The 21714-nt window shown below is 34.5% G+C and overlaps 1 protein-coding gene across 4 annotated transcripts in view; it reads right to left on the bottom strand.

Annotated features, from left to right (window-relative positions):
* Positions 1-21326, bottom strand: part of GRIA2 (glutamate ionotropic receptor AMPA type subunit 2) — a 129011-nt gene extending 107685 nt beyond the window's left edge. For 2 of the 4 annotated variants that reach the window (XM_045552174.1, XM_045552173.1), the window contains exon 1: positions 20570-20672. In XM_045552174.1, coding sequence (XP_045408130.1) covers positions 20570-20657 — 88 coding nt within the window. In that variant the 5' untranslated portion in view covers positions 20658-20672. Of the gene's footprint in view, positions 1-20569; positions 20711-21223 lie in introns of those variants that run through there. The other 2 variants (XM_045552172.1, XM_045552171.1) reach the window with 2 other exon arrangements.
* Positions 21327-21714: the final 388 nt, after the last annotated feature.

Genomic DNA, 21714 nt, shown 5'->3' with positions numbered 1-21714 from the left:
GCAAAGTTTTTTGCATTTTTGCACTTTTTGTTTGCAATTTTGCTGTTTATAACGGCCCCCAAGCACCGAGATGAAGTGCTGTCTAGCATTTCAGCACAAGAAGGCTTGAGGTGCTTTACAGAGAACATACTTATGATGGATAAGCTCCCTTCAGACATGAGTTACAGTGCTGTTGACCGTGAGTTTAGTGTTACTGAATCAGTATGAATTAAATAAAGTGTCTGTAAACATGTAAATGTTCATTGTTAATGAATTAATATATGTTAAATAAGGTGTCTATAAACAATATATATTAAATGTTTATAAATATAAACACATATAAACAAGGTTGTGTATTGAGCACTTGATGAAAATGTGACAAGACTCAATTTCCCCTAGGAGCAATGGTTCAGTATTAGCTAACTCAGTGTTAGAAGAGATTTTATAGAACCTAACCACTGGGAATAATGAGAATCAACTAGAGATGCCTTTTGGGGAAGAAGTGTTAAGCTCTTCTAAACAGTTATTTGAGATTTGTAATCTCACCAGTATCTCTATCATCAGAAAGCATATCTCCCTAAATTTCATTAAAAAAAAATATTATGTGATGAACTGTTCTTTCTCCCAGTCAATAATATATCATTCATGTTGGTATTGATTCAATGTGCTTTTATTTTCCAAGGCAGGAGATTATCTTCATTATTGACAAGGTAAAGGGTTAGAAAAAATTAACAATAAAAAATAAAATCCCTAAATATCCAGAGATGTTTCTTTTATTAATTACTTAATAATTTTTTCTACTGAATATGTCTATCTGATCATTATTGGTGTATCTGTTAAAACATAAGTGAAGCCTTAACCTGACTGATTTTTAGAGTTGAAATCTTAGAAAGGAAGCTTACTATGATCATCACATTCAAAATTCAGAAGCCATATATTGAAGATGAAATATCAAAAGCTATAAAACATTCAACTGTGTTGCCCCCATACATACTCTCCCAAAAGAGCGAGATAGCAAAAATGAAATTTGGGAATATGAGGTTTTATAGAAATGTTGGAAAGAGTAAAGAAAAGCTTATTATTAAATAGCAAAAAAGGGGACTACAAAGATGAAATAAGAATTGGTAATGTGTAATGCGTAAACCAAATATCTCAAATTTATGTCATTGCTCAAATTTTCCTACTCATCTGTTTCCCTTATTCTTACGTTAGCCATTGCTTTTATATTGTTTTCATCATTACTTATAAATGCATTTCTCCTTCGTATAAGCAACTTAGTTTTTCAGGACTTATGTGGACATTTAGTAGTAACATTCATCGGGTGTTGGCAGGTGGGAGGGGAAGGAGGGAATGGGTATATTCATACCTAATGGATGGGGTGTGCACCATCTGGGTATGGACATGCTTGAAGCTTTGACTCAGGTGGGGCAAAGGCAATATATGAAACCGAAACATTTGTACCCCTGTAATATGCTGAAATAAATAAATAAATAAAAAGAAAAAATAAACAAATGCATTTCTCTTCTCCCAGTGATTCTCTATGGTTTCCAAAGTTCCATGAAAGCTGTATTTTCAAATAGCCATGTAATAAATAAGAAGGCAAAAACCAAATATTCGGTTAAACATTACTTAGGTATAACCATTCAACACAACCTCAGCATTGGTACTGCTCTATACAAGCAAACAAATGAACACTATATACTCTACCTTAATTGCATTATATTAGTAAAAATAATGCTTAGATATATAGTATCACAAAAAATTGATGTATGATCTACATTCAAATATTTACATTAAATTAAATACATTCTAAACAATAAGGGCAAAAGTTAACTAAACAACTATCTAGAAAGAAATAAAGAAAATGGAGGAGGGCAAATCTTCTAAGTAATTATCACAAAGAATTTCTCAGTTCTTAAGGGGGGGATCTGATTTCAAACTGAGTGCTGAGAAGAATGGACTTTTTAAAAAATTCCATCTAGATTACATCGCTGTGAAATTTTAGGAGACAAAGGATAAAGAAGATCCTGAAAGTATCTACAAAAACAAAAAAAAAATGCACAAAGCAACAAGAATTAGATTTCTCAAACATTTGATGATAAAAGACAAGTGTGTAATTCCTTCCAAGTTCTAAGAAAATGTGATTTTCACCCTAGAAATCAATATCAAGCAAAGCTTTCAATCACATGTGAAAGAAGAAGTAAAACCTTTGCAAACATTCAAGAGCTCAGAAAATTTATCTCCACAGCACTTTTTCTTAGGAAGTCACTTTAGGATGTACTCGAGAAAAAATCACAATGAGAACCAAGGAACTTAAAATCAACGGGCCCAAGAACCAAACCCTCAAATCAAAAGAATGAAGGAAAGTTCCAAGTTGACAGCAGTGCACTTGGAAAATACCAATTTCAAATTGCAAGAAACCAGAAATCTCTATTGGGGTACTTTCCAGGCATAAAGTGGAGGATGAGATATATTAGTAAGAGACTATAGGCCGGGCGCGGTGGCTCACGCCTGTAATCCTAGCTCTGGGAGGCCGAGGCGGGTGGATCGCTCGAGGTCAGGAGTTCGAGACCAGCCTGAGCAAGAGTGAGACCCCGTCTCTACCAAAAAAAATAGAAAGAAATTATCTGGCCAACTAAAAATATATATACAAAAAAATTAGCCGGGCATGGTGGCTCATGCCTGTAGTCCCAGCTACTCGGGAGGCTGAGACAGTAGGATCGCTTAAGCCCAGGAGTCTGAGGTTGCTGTGAGCTAGGCTGATGCCACGGCACTCACTCTAGCCCGGGCAACAAAGTGAGACTCTGTCTCAAAAAAAAAAAAAAAAAAAAAAAAAAAAGAGACTAGAATAATTTAAGTGTAAGATAAAATCACACAGTGCAAGGAAAACAATAAAAGTATGAGAAATTCTAAAATATTTTAAAACTCTGTGTGTAAAAAATATAATCTAAATCTAAATTATTAATAATTGCTCCAAATTAGAATATAATTAATCTTGAAGAAAAAATCAAATGTATTCTGAAGAATAGGAAGAATTGATATGATTAAAAAAATTAGAGATATTATGAAGAAGGAATTTATACCTTATCCCAACAGGAAAAAAAGACTACATATGATTACATTTATATATATATATATATATATATACATATATATATATACACACACACACATACACTGATATATGTATATGTTTTATTATTTTAACAAAATTGTTTTAAAATAGTTTATCGTAAGATAAAGAAAAATGGATTTAAAGCATGTGAAAAAAATGTCAAGAAATAGTTATATGGTCAACCACAAAAGGACAGTACCATCCTAGGATGTCAGTTGTTTAGGAGGCTCAAGGGAAACAACCTAGATTGCACAAGGGGAATGAAAGGAAGTCTTTGGAAAGACTAGGATCCACAAGTTAGATATATAAGAGTAAGAGCTTAAAAATATTTTAAAGCCACAAAAACCTATGAGGACATTTGGGGATTTCAAATATTCAAGAAAGGAAAAAGCTATAAAATTGAAAACTTGGTCATAGTACTTGGCTGTGTGGTGAATAATAGTCACCTACTTACATGTAATTCTGTAGATAATACTAAATGATTTTTTATCTTGTAGAGTAAACCTATATATATAAAGTATATTAGGTAGGACCATTTATTTATAAATACATACAAAGTAGAATATAAATATTCTCAATCTTGACTCACCAATACCATCAACTCATAAAGTAGGCAGTTGAAAGATAACATCAACTGTCAAAATAAGAAATATGGTTTCAAGTATATCATCAAAAATTACAATGAAAAGCAATAGAGCAATGTAATTGTGTTATAGATTTATCAACTAGAAGAATAGGCAGAGGCAAGTTGTTTTCCATTCTGTCTTTGTATGTTATTGAAAATTTTAAACATGTGCAGATATATTGGAGAGAAAAAATAAACAAAAAATGAACATCTTTGAAATAATTTTTAAATGATTATATACAAAATTGAAAGAAAAATAATAAACTAGGGCAAATAAATAAGTTTTCATTGTCAAAGAGGTACTAGCTGTTGTAGATATTATTAATATTCTTTCCCATTCAGTTCTCCTATTCCGGACCCAAAGAGGATTAGTCTACCCTCTGTTGAAGTTAGTCATGGCATGTGGACAGCTCTAACCAATGACGTGTAAGCGGAAGTGGCATGGTCCTTGTCTGGGCAGAAGCATTAAATTGCTAGATGTGCAACTCTCTGGTTCCATCTTCCTCTGCCATGGTGATCTTGAATAAATAAGTCATACAATTCGATAGGAAAAAATACCAAGATGACAATAAAAATTGGGCAAAAGACTAAAACTTTATGAAAGAAGACACATAAATGTGTAATAATAATGAAAAACTATTTTATATAACAAAAAGAATTTTTTAGCTATCAAATATGTAAGAATTTTTAAAATTATAACAATGATGAGGATCTGAAAGACCAGACTTTTCATAGACTGTTGATAGGATTATAAATTAGGTATGGATTTCCTTAACATATATCAGAAATATGTAACTAAATGCTCCATGGCCTACGATTCAGTAATTATACTTCAGTCATCAGAAATGAGAAAAAAAAATATATGCAGAAGGATTTTCATTTGTAGCAATATTTTATAATGGATAAAAGAAGAATTTTTAAAAGCTGCAAAAACTAGGAGATGGCTAATTAAATTATGGGCATGAATATTATGAAACTATGAAAATGAAGTTTATAACTGGTTTTAATGCAGTTCTACTAATGTAAATTTATTTTTTCAACAAGGCAAATTTTTTCTATTCAACAAAAGATACATTAAAATATAAGCAGATGACTAGAGTCTTGCAGAAATTCAAACACCTTGTTTTAAGTTATATTGAAAGTTAAAATCTTTCCACTTTAATGCTCATGGAAAGACAATGTATTGGAAATGCCCTTCAAGGCCCTTGTTCATTCTTTTGCCTCCACCAATAAGCCCACATTAAGTTCACAGTTCCACAAAATGAAGTGGTTAAAGATTTATAAATTTCCCTGATGTTTTGCTAAAACTGCACAGTTCATGCCATGCACCATAAGGCAGACTGAAAGTATGTATTGATGCAAGTACCATTTTAGTGTTTTATTTAGTAATCCAGTTTAAATCAGATTTATATCATAAATAGCTTGATACTTGGCTTTAGGTAGAGCACATAATTGGCTTTTAAGACAATCTGGGGATAAAACTATATACAGTATTAGTTAATAAAGCCATGAGTATCTTAGTTCCTTCACCTTTATTGCATATAGATTGTGGTCTTTGGTTTTAATGTTCTATTCGTGAACACATGTAAATTGTTACACTGAATTAACTTCAAAGTGATATTCAAAAACTAAGTCAGAACCATAACCCATTACTTAAACCTTGATATAGGTTAAGAAATATGCAAAATGAGCAATCTATTTAGGTGATATTAGTGCTATGACACAAGCCAAAAAACATAATAAAATCCCTTATTTATCCCTCTGGGCCCAGTTAATGTTCAAAATATGACATCTTCTCTTATTGATCTGAGACCCCAGTAACACAAAAGCACAATTTATAAAAGCACTGATCAGGAAACAAATGTCTTATATAACTTTGCTTTGCCTATAACAGAGTTTTAATCTTCTTTATTTCATATTCTGGATAAACTCCCTATTAGCTTTTAACTCCTTGAGGAACCATTTACTTAAGAAGAAAATCTGATACATTTCAAACCAATGAAAGAAAAATGGATTTGTTTATATACATTGTGACAATTTGTTAACCTTATAAGGGAAAAAACAAAGTGGAATCCCTACTTTAGTCTTCATACCAAATAAATCCAGATGAATCAAACATTCATTTTGAATCATTAAATGAAAATAGGATGGTATTAAATAAAAGTATGGAAATTTTTAAAAATAATCTTAAGTGAGAAAGGCCTTTCTGAGTAAGGCTCAAAAATCCAGTGGCAATACAACAATTTCTAAATTTGAAGAAAATTTAAGAATATGTGCATTTGTAAAATATCATCAAGTGAAATGATTCTGCAAAGTCATAAACAGAGTTTGAAAAAACAAAAAATGAGTAAAATAGCTGTAACACATGATAAAGTGTGTGTTATTTCAACGCATGTATCAATAAGTAGTAAATAGACGCACAATAAACAGACCAAAAACTCAGAAGAAACCTGGACAGGTATGAACATGCACACACACACCCACACACATACACAGAAATGCAAATTTTGTGTTATCATTGTAAATTTTAGCAATGAGGTACCAATAGCAAAACTTTTAAAGGTTTATCATGTACACCACTAGTGGTATTAGGCAGAACCAGACATGCTCATGCACTCTAAGGTAGGACTGTAAATTGATCTGCCTTTTTTGAATACCTAGCAAAGTTTTAAATATAAACACCTTTTGACTGCAAGTTATTTCACTCATAGTAATCTAGTCTTACAAACTCACTTTGACATGGTATTAAAAAAGATAAGAAAAGTAGAAAACAACACGATCAACAAAAGGCAGGCTAAATAACAACAGATTACCATGCAATAACTGCAAAGAAAGAGGAAATCTCTGTGTAGCTAGAAGAAGCATTCTGATTTCTGTTAAGTAGGATACAATCAAGATACAGAACTGTGTACATTATACTACCATTTCTGAAAACCATTTATAGTGATTATCTCAGAGAAGTGGAATTGAAGTGGAAGGAAAACAATATTTATTACATTCCCTTTTGTAGTGTTTTTAAAATTACCATATGCATGTTATTTTCATCATAATTTTTAAATTTTAAAATATAAAGACCTTAAGAATCTAAATTTAAAATTTCTCCATGTTTTAAGTCTTAAATCACTCACAAAACCAAAATGTTATTAGAAACAAATATTTTTAATTCTTTTATATAATTTTTGTCACATGCTAAAGCTGCATCAACTTTTTTCAGATAATCACAATTTTTCATCTGAAATTCTCAAACTGCTATAATAATCAAGTTTAGATTCTATAAAATCTGTTTTAACATTACAAGAGACACTAGCAAGGTGTTACCATCTCTTAGATTATTCAAAATAGCTATATGTGTCAATATATTAAAATATTTTGTAAAACCTACTATTGTAAAACTTGTAACTTGTTTCTTCAGTAACAAGCTAAAATATTTATTATAATTAAATAATATAATCTAAATAAATTCATTTGTTTAAACACCACCCAGCAATTTATGTAATCTATGCTAGTGAAACCCAAATTGAAGTGATTTTGGCAATGAAAAAAAAATCATATGCAAAATAAAACAAAAATGATCATTTCCAAATATGATTCAAAAAATTGATATTGAAATCGTTTTTAACAGATCTGCAATTGGCATCACAGTTAACATCAGTAGTTCCTCATTTGGCCATCCAGGTTTTCCACAATATATTCAAAATCAGTATTTAAGATAGAAGTTTTTCATCTTCCATCAAGAATCTTTTTTATATTTTCCTTACAAATTTTGGAGTCACCATTTCTGCTTTTGAACATAATTTGATTCAAATCTAGTTCTGAAGTATAGACTAATATTTATAAATGATCTAGAAATAACGATCACACTACACAGTCTAATGTAATAAGAAAATTATCTAGCTGACCTAGATTAATGACTTCTACTTTTGTCACAAAGAAAAAGATTTTGTGACCATCAATAATTCTATTCTTCTAGTAGAGAAGCCTTATCTTGTTCTTTGTCATCTCAGACATTACCAAAGTGATTGGCATAGAACAAAGGACTATGAAGGAAGGAAGAAAAGAAGAAAATACTGTGGTCAGTTTTTGGTACATACAAACAATGTAGATATAAATACTTTGACGATAAACATTTGACTTTTATCCAGTACATTCTACCTCAGGCCTAAACCCAAAGTCATCAATATAACTTTGCCTTGTAAATATATAAATATGCTTTAGAAGAGTAATTTCAACCAAAATTTTTACTATATTATATTAAAGAGTTCATACAGCTACTGTTAACCACAATATAAGACAACATCAAAATCAGTAGAGTCAAAACAGAATGAGCTAGTGAATGTCTTATAAACTACAAAAAAATTTAGCTCATATGTAGGATGTCCTTGTTTTTGCTTATTATCAGTGTCTACAACCCCCCCACCCCATCTTTCTGCTCTCCAAAGGAAGTAATCTCTGGCCAAGTAATTATTTGAAAATTTTTCAAACCTTCTGGACTTTTTCAACAGACTAGAAACAGGCAAGGGGAGCCTCTTTACATGCCGGGAAAAGAACTTGTGAGGAAGATGACAATGCACTGGCCAACCAGCAGCAAGATGCAGACAATTGATCTCCAGGGAAGAAGTCACAAAGCACCTGTCCCATGTTTAATGTCATCGTGTTAATGGGAAACACCTACCATCATTTTTATTGCTCAGATGTATTAATAGTGGAATTAGTAACTGAATAGTATCAGATATTCACAATAAATGTTAACCAGCATATTCATTTTTTAACTCATGTATGATTTTCAATTCTTGCTATTTGTTGAATTTTAGGGGGAAGGTTTGTGGATCTAGGACATATCAATTCTTATAAAATGTGCATGTTGACCAGTTTTTGAAAAATAATAATAAAATAAAATCCTAGTCTCTAATGTTAGCTTTAATTATTATATTAAAGAAGCCTATTATTTTGAAAATTACATAGAAGTAACTATTAGCTACCTTCTCTTTCATGTATCTAAAAGCATGGAGCTAAGTATATGTGACTAATATGCATGATCAGGGAAATCAGAATCACTGAAATTAGCAATATTAATCACTATATTATATAGGGCAACTACTCTCCTTTAAACCCAACAATTATGTTATGAGGCAGGTATTATAATGATCCTCATTTTACAGAGGAGGAAACAAGACTAGAAAGTTTAACTGATTTATACAAAGTCATAAAACTAGCATATGTTGGAGCCATAATTTTAATTCATGTCTGCCCATTCAAATATACTAGCAACATTGCCAACTGAGACTGATAGAGGCTCTGGCTTTGGAAGCAGCCCACTTGTTTTCTAAACGAAAGCTTCTCCGCAAATTTATAGCAGCTTAGAACAAGTCATTTAAATTTTTTTTTCTCATCTGGAAATGGGTATAATAATAATTCCACTTTATTGGGCAAGTGAAATTTAACTTTACAGAGCTACAGTGAAGATCAAACCAATATGAAAGGGTTCTGAAGAGTAAAAAATTATACATAAATATAAAGTTATAAATATATAATTTTTCTAAAGGCAGGAACTTCTATTTTATTCTCATTCACTGCTCTGACCATACAATTTAGTTTACCATAAAGGGCTGATATATAGGGAAAAAGGGAATATTGGGATCTTTTATGATAAATTAATCTAAACATTTATTTTTATATGTAATATCTCCAACGATATTATCAGGTATGACAAGGAAAATGAACCTTACCTACAAAGAGTAAAAAATGTTTTGTACCATAAAACTACTAATTATATTCAAACCTATGTACTCCTATAATATTCTGAAATAAAAAAGTAAGAAAAACAAGACTATTTTTGCCTAATTTGAAAGCCTATTTTTGCCACCAAGTTATACTGCCACTTAGAGTCCTTCCCTTTTTCTTCACGGCCTCCTCTCCCACACATTTAGAAATCTGGCAATTTCAGTGAATAATGAGGTGTATAACAGTCTCTTGACGTTTTTCATTTAAATAAATATAATTTAATTAATTAAATCAAATAAAATATTAGGAATCCATAAGGTGCTCAGCTCAATAAAGTGTTGGCATATCTTAATTATGTGCTTGAAAGATCTACCCAGGATAAACGAGTTACAAATTGTTCAACATCCTGAAATGTAAGTGATATGCAATAAAGGGGAAGATGTAATAAATACTACTCGAGTTTCAACACCTCAGGTCTTAACAATCATTCTCATACTGTAGTGCACTAAACAGAACTTTAAGTGGCTTCTGTGGTTTATTTGGTTAGTCTCTTCTTTGTCACCAAACAGCCTTGGTATATAAACAGGAGAAAAAGATTCCAACAAGAACCTAGAAATGCATTTTTTTTCCTGTTCCTCTGCTTCTCGTAGCAAGGCAAAGATTCCAAGGCAAAACTACCCAAAGATTCTAACACAGAAAGTAATAATAAACTTTCACTAATTCTTTTGCACTTACACATGCCAAACACAGCTCAGTGTTTTATGACTATTGTGTATCTTCAAAACAATCCTATAATGTATGATTCCCTTTTATGGAGCTGAAAACTGAGTCTCAGAGGAAGATGCGTTCAATGCCACACATCTAGCAGTAGGACTAGAATTCAGTTCCACGTGCAGATGCTTAACCAATGCTATTCTGTATCCAGGACATCAGGGGTGCAAACTGCAAAGATTCAAAGTTTTTTATCTTCACAGATGAAGCCTTGTGTATTCATCATTAACACAATAACACTTGACTCTTCTGTACTCTTAAATGTGAATGAGGATGTCATGGTCTTTCCTCCCAAGAACTAAACTATATACGTACGTAGCTTCTTGATATCCACTTTCTGCATTGTTGCTTGTGTTCCTAAAATTTGCTTTCTAAATGCAAATTAGTAACAACACTGTCAACTAGGAAAAACTAAAAAAACTGGTAAAACAAATAAAACTATAAATTGTGAACGTGCATGGACATTATAAAGCCAGACAAAATCTCAGTTTCATGCATAAACTAAAAACAAGATTGAAACTTTTCAATTCCTCACGAAAAGAAGATGAGACATGAATGAAGACAAAACAATCATTACATAATCTGGAATGCATTTCTCAAGAAAACCTAGCAAAGCACTCATACCACTGAAGATCTCCACTTCAAGGGCCCTTCTTGCCAAAGACTTGTAATAAGAAGAGATACTTTCCTTTCTTTCTTTTCTTTTCTTTCCTTTTTTTTTTCTTTTGAAAACCCTTTCCACAGTACAGAATTTTCAGAGCTTTTTTGGTGGTAGCTGGATCAGCGAACACAGATAGCTCCTTTAATTGAATATGTGTTAATTCACAATAGCTCATATAAAGTCCGATATGTTTGAAATGTTCCAAACTAGTACCACTAAAGGGTATATGACAGTATTTTTAAATGTATTGTCCAAACTAATCACTCCGTACCTTATAATCCTTAATTTTCAGAATGAAACTACTCCTTGTGTTCTATATTTCAGTCTTCATTTGTCCTGTGAATAATTTTTGAATAATGAACTTTGATGACAAAAAATTACATATGGTTTGAGAATTACCGTGAATTTAGTTAAATTTTCTTCTAAGACATGCTAATATTTTTTAAAATATATGTAGGATTGCTTAAAATATTTTTATTTAAAATATTATTTCCTTAACAGCAGGTGTTAAAGAAAGAGACATATATCACCACTGATAAACTAAGGGATAGATTTTTCTGTGTTCTGCTGAGATGAGATCCTTCAGTTGGAGTTGCTACCTCTCAGGTTCCCCAGGCAAGAGACAGGTTTACTATGACACAGTCCATGCTTCCCATAAAATTCACAGTCTAGTCATGTGTTCTATATTATATACTTTTACCTATAATGTTTTTTAAAACTTTTCAGTCAATATTTTACCTCATAATTTTCAAGGATGAGTTTTTTGCCAACCCAGAATAATACAGCACCTTAAATTTGTGGTTTTGCCTGAGAAAAATGCATATTGCCTCCTTTTTTTCTGGTCTCTATCTGGAAATAGTAAATGGCTCCTATTATTTTTCAAAATTAACATTATGATAAGAATTTGGTCTTTTATAGTAGCTCAATGTTAGTGCAGAGATTGGCCATAGACGTGCAAACTAAGCAAACATCAAGTAAAAGAGAAGCTTAAACAAAGGAAGGAAGGAAGGAAGGGAGAAAGGGAGCCAGGGAGGGAGGGAGGGAAGCAGAAGGGAAGGATTTATTCCCAGTTCTAAGTTCTTACAGCTCTGCTTGGTACACCCAGTTATACTGCCACTTAGGTGCTTCCCTTTTTCTTCACATCCTCCCCTCCCAAACTTTTAGAAATCTGGCAATTTCAGTGTATAGAAAGGAAAAAGAAATGTTTTACCCTCACCCTGAAAATATTTATTTCAATATGCCTACTGTATCTGTTTACTTAAGCATAAGAAATAAAATATACATAATCAAATTGCTGACATATACTTACTGCAATGGCCTGAATACAGATGCTAGAGAAATTACGGAATGAATGCTAAATCTGTAAAAGAACAGTATTTTATTTGTTTATTTTTTTTCTCAAATTCCTGAGCTCCTGCTGGTCTTCTACCTTAGCATCTCAAGTAACTGGAACTACAGGGACACACACGCCCCCATGCCTGGCTAATTTTTTTTGTTTGTTTTTTAGAGATGGGGTCTCACTATGTTGCCCAGACTGATCTCAACTCCTGGGCTCAAGTGATCCTCATGTCTCAGGTAACGTCCTCCCAAAGTGCTGGGGTTACAGGTGTAACCCATTTCTGAACAGTATTTTAATGCAGAGACTTAATTTTAGGAGCAAAAGATTTATAGGCTGAGGAAACTTTTCTTGTATCTAATTATATAACTTGAGTTTCAATTAAATTTACGCTAAAGTTGGAAATGATTGACCTAAGTCATTTTCTCCTACAGGGTTGAAGAATCAGGTAATACTCCAGTATATTTTAATAATAAGCACAGAATAGACATAATTTATTTAAACACATTTCAGTCACTTGTATCAGTAAATAGAGTGTTTAGAAAGCTTAGATTAGAAATATTTCCATTGCAGGGGTACCTTCTCAGGTGCACTGAAATTCATCAGAGGGAAAGTATCAGAGGACCATAAAACAAGTGAACATCATAGTATTTATTTGAAATTAATTACATGAAGGGCAAATAAACTTCACAGAAACAGGATACCCTATTCAAAATGTTTTAGATAAACTAAAATTTAAGCCATTCCTCAATTCAACTCAGTTTGTGCTTATTTTTTGAAATAATCAGGAAAAAATGTAAGTATTGACATAGCACAGTCACAAATAAACTATATAAAATTATAAACTAAAATTGTAAAGAACAATCCAAATAGTAAAACTATAAAAATTATGTCATTTGCTTGAAAAATATTAAGATATATGAAAATCAAAACGATCTGAAAAACTATCTACTCACAAATTCCCTTTCTATAATGAACCTAGTATCTCCTAAACCTATTTGTTTGATTCAGGGGAAGACACTTACATTTCAAGACTCTAAATTTTAAAACCATCTTTAACCTAAAGCTATAAATTAGTAGTAAGCACTTTGGACAATTTTTCTAATACTGTGTGTCAATGTGTGTGAAAAATAAACATATAACAACCAGGTGTTTGCCCAAGTAAATTATCCATAGCATGAAAATAAGACAAGGCAAAATTGTTGGAAAACAAATTCTAAAGATAGATCTCAGGCCCAAAAGAGAAAAAAAAACTGCATACATACAAAATAATCATACACATTAGTGCAAATAGAGCAATCCATCCATGACAAGAAGCTATATCCATAAACTTCTCATTCCCAAATACCCTCTAAAAGAAAAAATAATATTTTTGTAATTCTGTACTTTTTAAAAATTTGCACTAAAGGAATTAGTACAAAACATTGTGGCATATAATATCTTGGCTAGGGTCAGAGGGGGGTTACTAAAACAATTTTGTGGCCATTCAAAGAATATGTGCAGTCACATTTTTGGAATATCTAGAACTAAAATGGAAGCTAAGCAGGCCCATAACTGTCAGGGCTCTTATAATGGAGACTTGTGTTCTAACCACTTGCAACATGGCTTTCATATCATCCTAACAGCATTTATAAATCCTGTTTAAGATGTGCATTGTACATATATTCAGCAAGTCATTTTAACATACATCAATGTAGCTTTAGGGATAAAGATAACAACTTTAAATATATCTAGCTCATGGATGAAAATGAAAAATAAATATATTACCTCTCTGTTGAAATAGGATTTGAAGCAGATACAAAGTAAATTATTTTGAAATCCAAATGCATAGCAAAAGCAAAATTCTAACTTTGAAAAGTATACTATAAGAATATCTTCTATACATTTACATGTGTTTAAAAGGTAAATAATTATTAAGTGCCTCAATGCACTGGGAAGGGAGCTAAGCTTTGTGAAGGACACAATGTTAGCAGCCTCATGGCCCTGCCTTCAAGAAGGCCACGTTTTCCATTCTCCCTGTTCATTTTAAATTTTTTTTATTTTATAAATTAAAATGATCTAAAATGACAACATACTTTTAAATTTAATAGTACTGAAAAATAATGGATGATAGACCTCTTATCAACACTACTACATTCATTTTTTTTCCAAATTAGTAAAACCTGCTTTGATTAACACTTTGATATTTGAAAAATTTAAAACCATTGGTGATTTTAAAATTTTAACTTTGAGTTCAACAACTTATTTTCCTGTTGTACTGAAGAGGCACAGTCACATAAGAGGTTTGGCAATTATTTGGATCATTAGAGAAAATCTCAGAAATTTTGCCTAAAATTGTCACAATAAAAGAGCAAATATTTAATTGAATCTGGGGATTTTTCAGTAGAATCCAGTTAAAAAAGACAGGAAATGTAATCTACCCAGTGGCCATTAATATCCCAATCAAATGTTTAAATCTAATACAATATTTTAGCGCTGAGTGTAACGTATCCTCTGTGCACTTAAACAAAAAATTTTTAAAAAGGATAGTTCCCAATCCAATTTAGATTTTATTTCCTGTAATAGCATTTGCTGTAGAGATTAAGTACTTCTATGGACTTTTTTTTTTTTAAGGGAGAAGGAAGAGGAAGAGGAAGAGGAGAGGGGGAAAAAAAAAAACCACACGTGGTCTCTGAAAACTCAATTATACCGCAACATGTACTGCAATAATTAGGAAACAACTGCTTTTTTTTTTCAGCCTTCTTTAAAATTTTCAGGGCTCTAAGAAGTTTGAAAGTTCACAGCATGTTATTGGAAGAGATTATAGGAAAATCTAAGATCTGGGCATGAATCAGCATCCCCTTGTCATAATGCCACAGTACGATGACCCTAGCACTTTAAAGGCTTGATGTGAAGCAGAAATGCCCCATCCTTCTTGAGCCAACAGATTAAAGCTTACAAAACTTCAAACAGGAATAGTTTGGAATAAATTCTCACTAATTTAAGTTTCTATAGTTTCAAATGGTAATATTTATTTAAATACTTAATCTCATCTCAAAATAGAATATTTCAACTGATGCCATTCTTTGATTTCTGTTTAGTATACTCTATCGTTTTCCTGAAATTCTCTTGTGATACATGAAGTATGAAAATTTAACTACAAATAATTCAATAACAGATTTATTATTCTGATATAAAAAGAACTATTTATTTCTTCAAATTCTCCAATTGAATATAACTGAATATTTATAACACCAGGTTGTAAGGTATTATATCCTGGCATATGTGTTCATGGTTTTATTCATACCATGAATTCTTGTCATTGCTTAGAAGTGTTCAACTTGAGTTTGGTTCTATGAAATTTTTGCATATATTAAAGTCAGTACTTCCAGGTTTTTGTGAATACCTCAGCAAAAATGACAAAACATGATAGCTCAGCCAATCATAAGTACTTACTCTGTATAACCATAAATACACGTACACACACACACATACACATGCACACACATACAGGGAATTTCATTCATCAAAGTGTAATAAAGGCTTAGCAAACATCAATTAATTTGATGAACACAGATAAATCATCTCAACAATTCATGACTAAAATTGAATGATAAGAAATACATGTCAAAAATGATATCTGGGGAATCAAGATTTAAAAACTGAAGAAATAGAATTCTCTCTCTTCCAAGATCATTTACAATCTATTCTTTTCCTATAGGTCTTTATGAATCAAATCTATAAGAATATTTAAGATAATCTATTTTAAAAATAAAATTTAGGGCACTCTGTTTTTAAAAGGCATTGAAAGTTATTTTCCAAACAGCATTTTAAATGATTTTATTCAAGTTAGATGACTTTTTTTAAGTTTCTCTAAATATACTTGTTTATAATGTTTTAAAAGGTATTCAGTGTGTGCAACAGTTTTACAAAAGAACAATATTTTCTCCAACATCTCCATCTGCTGGTTTAGAGAAAAAGTAGAATTTTATTTGCTGTTTCTTTAAATTTAGTATTTTTATAATTTATTTTGTAGTATGTAATTGAAATACAAAATTGTTAAATTATTTGTAACCAGACCAATAACTATTTGTTAAAGTCATTCATCAAAAGAAGTAGAAGGGGAAGATTTTGAAGAGTAAATTCAATATTTAATACTTTTAATCCCCAAATCCTATGGGATCAAATACTCCTGTTTGTAACCCTTTAGACAATTTTATTTTAAACAAGTTTGAGTAATTAGCAAAGCATTAAAATTTACTAAAATTTTTTTAGAATGTAAAAATTCTTAGTATCTTCCTAAAATCTGCTGCTGAATTTTTAGTTCACTATGTACAATATGTGTTTGTATATGTGTATATATATATATACACACCACAATATCAAATTTATTATTTTCAAAAAAGTCAAATTTTTTAGTTACTATAATAAACTGCTTGTGTTTAAGAACTACTAGAATACTCTCACATATTAAAGTTCCTAGACAAGACCACAGCTGCCAATGCACACTACATGCATCAATGCACACTAAATGCAAGGCCTCAAAAGAGTATAGAGGGAAAAGGCTAGAGAAAATCAGTTACCATGGGAAAAGCATTCACTTATTCACTGACAACTAGAAGGCACTCATTTAATATTTATTGAATGAATGAATGAATTCCTGAGGCCCATCACTGGTTTCAACTGCTGAACACATCAGGTGCTAGTCTCCATTTTTTTTTTTTTCTGGTTTTATGCTTTCTACTTTCCCAAAATGAGGCTTATGTTTGAAAAACCTTCAGGAAAAAAAATGTCAGCACTATCTCTAGCTGAGAAGAAAGGGAAGAAAGAAAAGAAAGAAGGAGTAAGGGGAGAGAGGGACAAAAAGAAGGAAGGAAGGAGAGAAAAAGAAAGAAATTGGAAATCTGTCTTTATTTCCTCAGGTACCCATGGAAACAAATGGGAACAAACAGGTACTTTCATGATCCCACTGTGACTGTGAAACAAACGCAAGGATGTGGGAGCTCAGTAGTCATTTTACTCAGTTCAGAACAGAATGAATTCATTTCCTTTGCATAACCTTAACCCATTCAGTGGATCTCTCTGGATCCTTAAATCAACGTCAACCTCAACATTTTCAAATTAGTTCCTCCAAATAAAATTAAATTAAATTTTGTCTTTTGATATTATATTAAGGTATAAAACTCAACTTTCTTAATATACAAATTTAAGCCTGTGGCATTTTTATGGTTGAAAGAACAAGCTACTTTGTGAGCACTGAATGATGTTCCGTGGTATTTAATACTGTAGTTAAAGATCAGAATTCCTGAGATTTCTGGAGGAAATGGGGAAAAGATGTTTTGGTCTTAACTATCAACGTATTTATTTAATGCTGTTCTTTCCACTTTTTTTAGGAAAGAATCATGGACTTCCCTGACTAAAAAGGCAAGAAAACAAAGGATAAAAGGATAAGCATTGGAGAAAAACCTTCAGCAGGATTTAAATTATCAAGACTCATCTTGACAAATTTGACACTGGAGATTTCCATTCATTTCCTGACTTTGTGGTTGCAGTTTACATAAGCATCTATCTCTCTCTCCCTTTCTCTCTCTCTCTCTCTTTCAAGAGTTAAACTAATTTTACATTTTCTATTGTCCTTAACACACAAAAATGAAGGATACAAATACTCTATTTCATTTTACAATCTCTAAATTTTGAAATTCCTAAAGGAATAAAGAAATTGAGTCACAAAAATATTAAGTGATTTGCCTAGTCAATGAGTCAATGTCAACTCCAGAAAATTCTATCCAATGAGCCTTTCTTCTCTAACAGTGCTTCACTAGATCTTTTTAGCAATCAGTACCAGTACTTATAAAATGGGAGTTGCAAATGCTGTAATTCTGAATTCCCATGTGGCATCTTTAAAATGTGTTCAGTTCCTTAAAATATTTTGTTTTCCTTGGATAATAATCACTGGAGGGGTAATTTTAGGATCTGGAGATATGCACATGTTTATTTCAGCTTCACTTTCGGAGAGAAAAAAAAATCTGTGCAAATGAAGATTTGATTATTCCAGCTTCTCAGATCTATGAATTAAATTGTGTAGTTTTTAAAAAATGAAATCCATATGTTTATTACATGGATGTGTTTGGTTTTTTTTGAAAATTCATGGATGTATAATGTGTTTAATATATGTACATATTCTGGCTGTATGTCTCATTTCAGTAAAATTTACATTTAAAAAAATTCAAAAAGATAGACTGAGGACCTACATCTAACCTAACCTAACCACAATCCTTGATCTTTACAAAACCTCAACATAGTAATTCAACATTTGTTGGAATCAAGGGATATTCATTTTGTTCAGTGGACATATCTGTTATCTTCTCAGTAAGCTCCTCTCATTATTTTCACCAATGAGAGAACTTCTCAATCATTAACTGGTTTCAAGAAGTACAGCTGTCAATACCTTCACTTCACATTTAAAATCTGTGGACTTTCTATACACATAGGCTTTCTTTAGGATCCATTACTTTTCAAGGCATTTTCACACTACTCTGCAATTCCATACAGTTAGATACTCAGCGCAGTTGCAGGTCAAACTTATAATTCAGGAAAAAATGGAAACTTCTTTATATCAAATGAATGGTCTAAATCTGCTAGGTAAATAGGTCAAGCACAAAGCCTTCAACATTTAATTAAAGCAGTTTCTTTGTATGCATATGTGTTATGTACTAAAATTTTCCCATATATTCTTTTACCGACATTTTCCAAAGCTGCAAATCCACTTTAAGTGGTGTCTCTCCTCCTCCCTCCAGCCCCACCTTTCTTTGCTCACTTGGCATCAACATTTGAAGAAAACATGTAGAACTAAAACCCTCTCCAATCGGTCCTTCATAAACAATTGAATTCTAGGCATCTAATAGGACCACAATAATGCCCTGTTCTATCAATCAAAGAAAATCGCTTCATTTCTTCATTCATCCGGGTGACAGTAATGAGTTGATGTCCCCGATATTACAACTAAGCTAAAGCATTTAATATATCACTAAAGCTTAATATGGGGGAAGTGGGATGGCAACCAGTTGTTTTGCCTAACGTGGGAACGCGGCAGCTGGGCTATTTCCGTGGTAATTTTCCGCTGGCTCCTTTCCACTGTAGCCAGAGTGGGAGGTGAGCCATCTGCAAATCTCCCCCAAATCGCTAACCATGAAATAAAGACTGCGAACGTCGCGGCAGGGAAGACCCGGCCCAGCCCAGCCGGCAGGAAGCGGTGGCAGCTGCCGGGAAGAGGCAGGAGCGCGGCGGCGGCTGCACGGCCCGCGCCGGGCGGGGGAGGCGGCCCCGGGACCGGCTCTGGCGCCTTCCCGCCCACCGAACCCTCCCGCCGCCTCACTGGTCCCTTTCTAGCACTTTATCTAAAGGCTTCGCGGAGCTGCCTAGCGAGTCCCGGAGCACGACGCGGAGAGGGCTAACATGGAGAACTACACAGACTAAAATGGCTGATCAGCGACTTCTCCGGGGTTTCAAACTCGGCTGGATCCCACCGCTTTAAAGTCCTTTTCCTCCGGCTGCCTTTGCTGGAGCCCCGGCTACCTGAGAACAAAGCGCGCCCGGTCGGGAGCTGACCGCGACGCCCCCGGTGGCATCGCCCCCTTCAACTTGGGCTGAAGCTCAGCCGAGCAGGGGGAATGGACAGCGCTCCCCCTGCCCCCATCCCCCTCCCCCTCCTCCTGCCCCCACCCCCACCCCACCCCAGCCGGCCGAGTCTAGGCCTGCGTCAGCCTCGCTCCTCGCCCCTCGGGTGGGCGTTATGTAACAGCACCGAGCCCAACTCCACAACCATTTCGACAACTTGTCCCACGGCAGAGGAGACCGTGGGGCTTGCGGAGGCCATGGGGTGAACGCGAGCTGAGCTGCAGATCTAAACCCCAGGGCCTCAGGCGCGGGCTGCAGCTGCCAGGGCGGGCGGCCGGGCTCGGCATACCCCGTGGGATCTGTCCAGCAGCCTGACTGCGCGCCCTGGGGAACAACGTGTTCTCTGCGGGCAGGGTGCCAGCAGGCGCGCCATGGAGGGAGGGGGCGGGGAGGGCTTCTCTTGGAGCACTCAAGATGAGCGAAAGCCCTCTAAACCCGAGGAAGCCCCCCTCCCAGCTCCAACCCTCTCCCCAGCTCCCTAATGCGCACACTCTTCAATTCCCTTCACCCCCTCTTCAACCCCCTCTAGCCAGCAGGGGACCCCAAGATTACAGCCACCTTCTTTCTACGCCGTCACACGCACGCGCGTGTGCAGTCACTCACACCCACACTGACACACAGAAACACACACACACACCACCCCACATTCACACTCCATAGCTTTCTGCGAGCGGCACCCGAAGGACATGAATATTCATTACTTACAAGCATTGGTGACTGCGAAGCTGTTCGCCACCTCCAAATTGTCGATGTGGGGTGTCAGTCTGAACTCCGAAGTGGAAAACTGAACCATCCCTACCCGAAATGCACTGTATTCTTGATCGGCGCCCCTAGGAAATAGCCCCCCTGCAAAGAACAAGCACCAAGCAAGGGAACAGTGTCAGTGCCCGGGAGGGAAAGGAGGGGTGCACGCTAGCGCCCAACAGTCCAGGAGTCTCTTATTCACGCTAATAGGTCGAATAAACGGACTTGGGCAGCAGGGATCAAACATCCAAAAGGTAGCCAAAGGGTCAAGACACAGATGAGAGTCTGAGGGCAAGGTAGGGGGCCAGAAACGTTAGCCTGTCCTCATAACCACAGCTTTGCATTCAGACCCCAAGAGAATCTGAGCAAACTGGAAAATGTTAAGGCAGAATTAACAAAACTGGGGGATCAGAAATGAGAAGACCTTTTTTTCTATTGTATCAAAGACATAGTCGTTTCCCTTTGCTCCATCCTAAGAAAATATGTATATTCTAGGTAGTTTAAATCTGGAATGCAGTCAAGGTATGACATAAGTCTACATGACATGAATTAATTTGAACAAAGATTACCACCAAATTATGCACAATTCAAAAGCATAGCACAAAGGGTACCTACCTATCTGTATGCTGTTAGAAGAGACACCAAAAATCAGTCCCCATAAAACAGGAGAAAGGAGGACAGAAATATGCATAATCTTTTGCATTTCCAAGAAAAGTAGAGCATCCACAAAATACCCTTTTTTTTTTTCCTTTTCCTCCTCTTCCTTCTTTGGCCGTTCTCCTCAGCAAATTAGATCCTTTGCATTTTGAGACAGCAATTTAGCACCAAGCTGCTAAAAACCTGAAGTGGAGGCAGAAGAATCCCTATTTCCCAGGTCCTGCTGGTGGCTGCTGATGCCCTGCGCCCTGTGCCCGCTCCCGAAGTCCGGAGGACTGGCTGAATGCAGTTTTCAGCGGAGCTGCCGCTGTGGTCCCAGTGTCTCGGAATATTCAGCACCCTCCCATGCACTCACACACACTCACCCTCTCGCGCGCGCTCTTCTCGCTCTCTCCTCTCTCACGCGCGCGCGCACACACACACACGCACATACACACACACACAGGCAA

The sequence above is a fragment of the Lemur catta genome, chromosome 5 (assembly GCF_020740605.2).
Source record: "Lemur catta isolate mLemCat1 chromosome 5, mLemCat1.pri, whole genome shotgun sequence".
Taxonomy (NCBI): domain Eukaryota; kingdom Metazoa; phylum Chordata; class Mammalia; order Primates; family Lemuridae; genus Lemur; species Lemur catta.
Note: the sequence above shows the minus strand (reverse complement) of the source record. Positions and strands in the feature narration are given on the sequence as shown.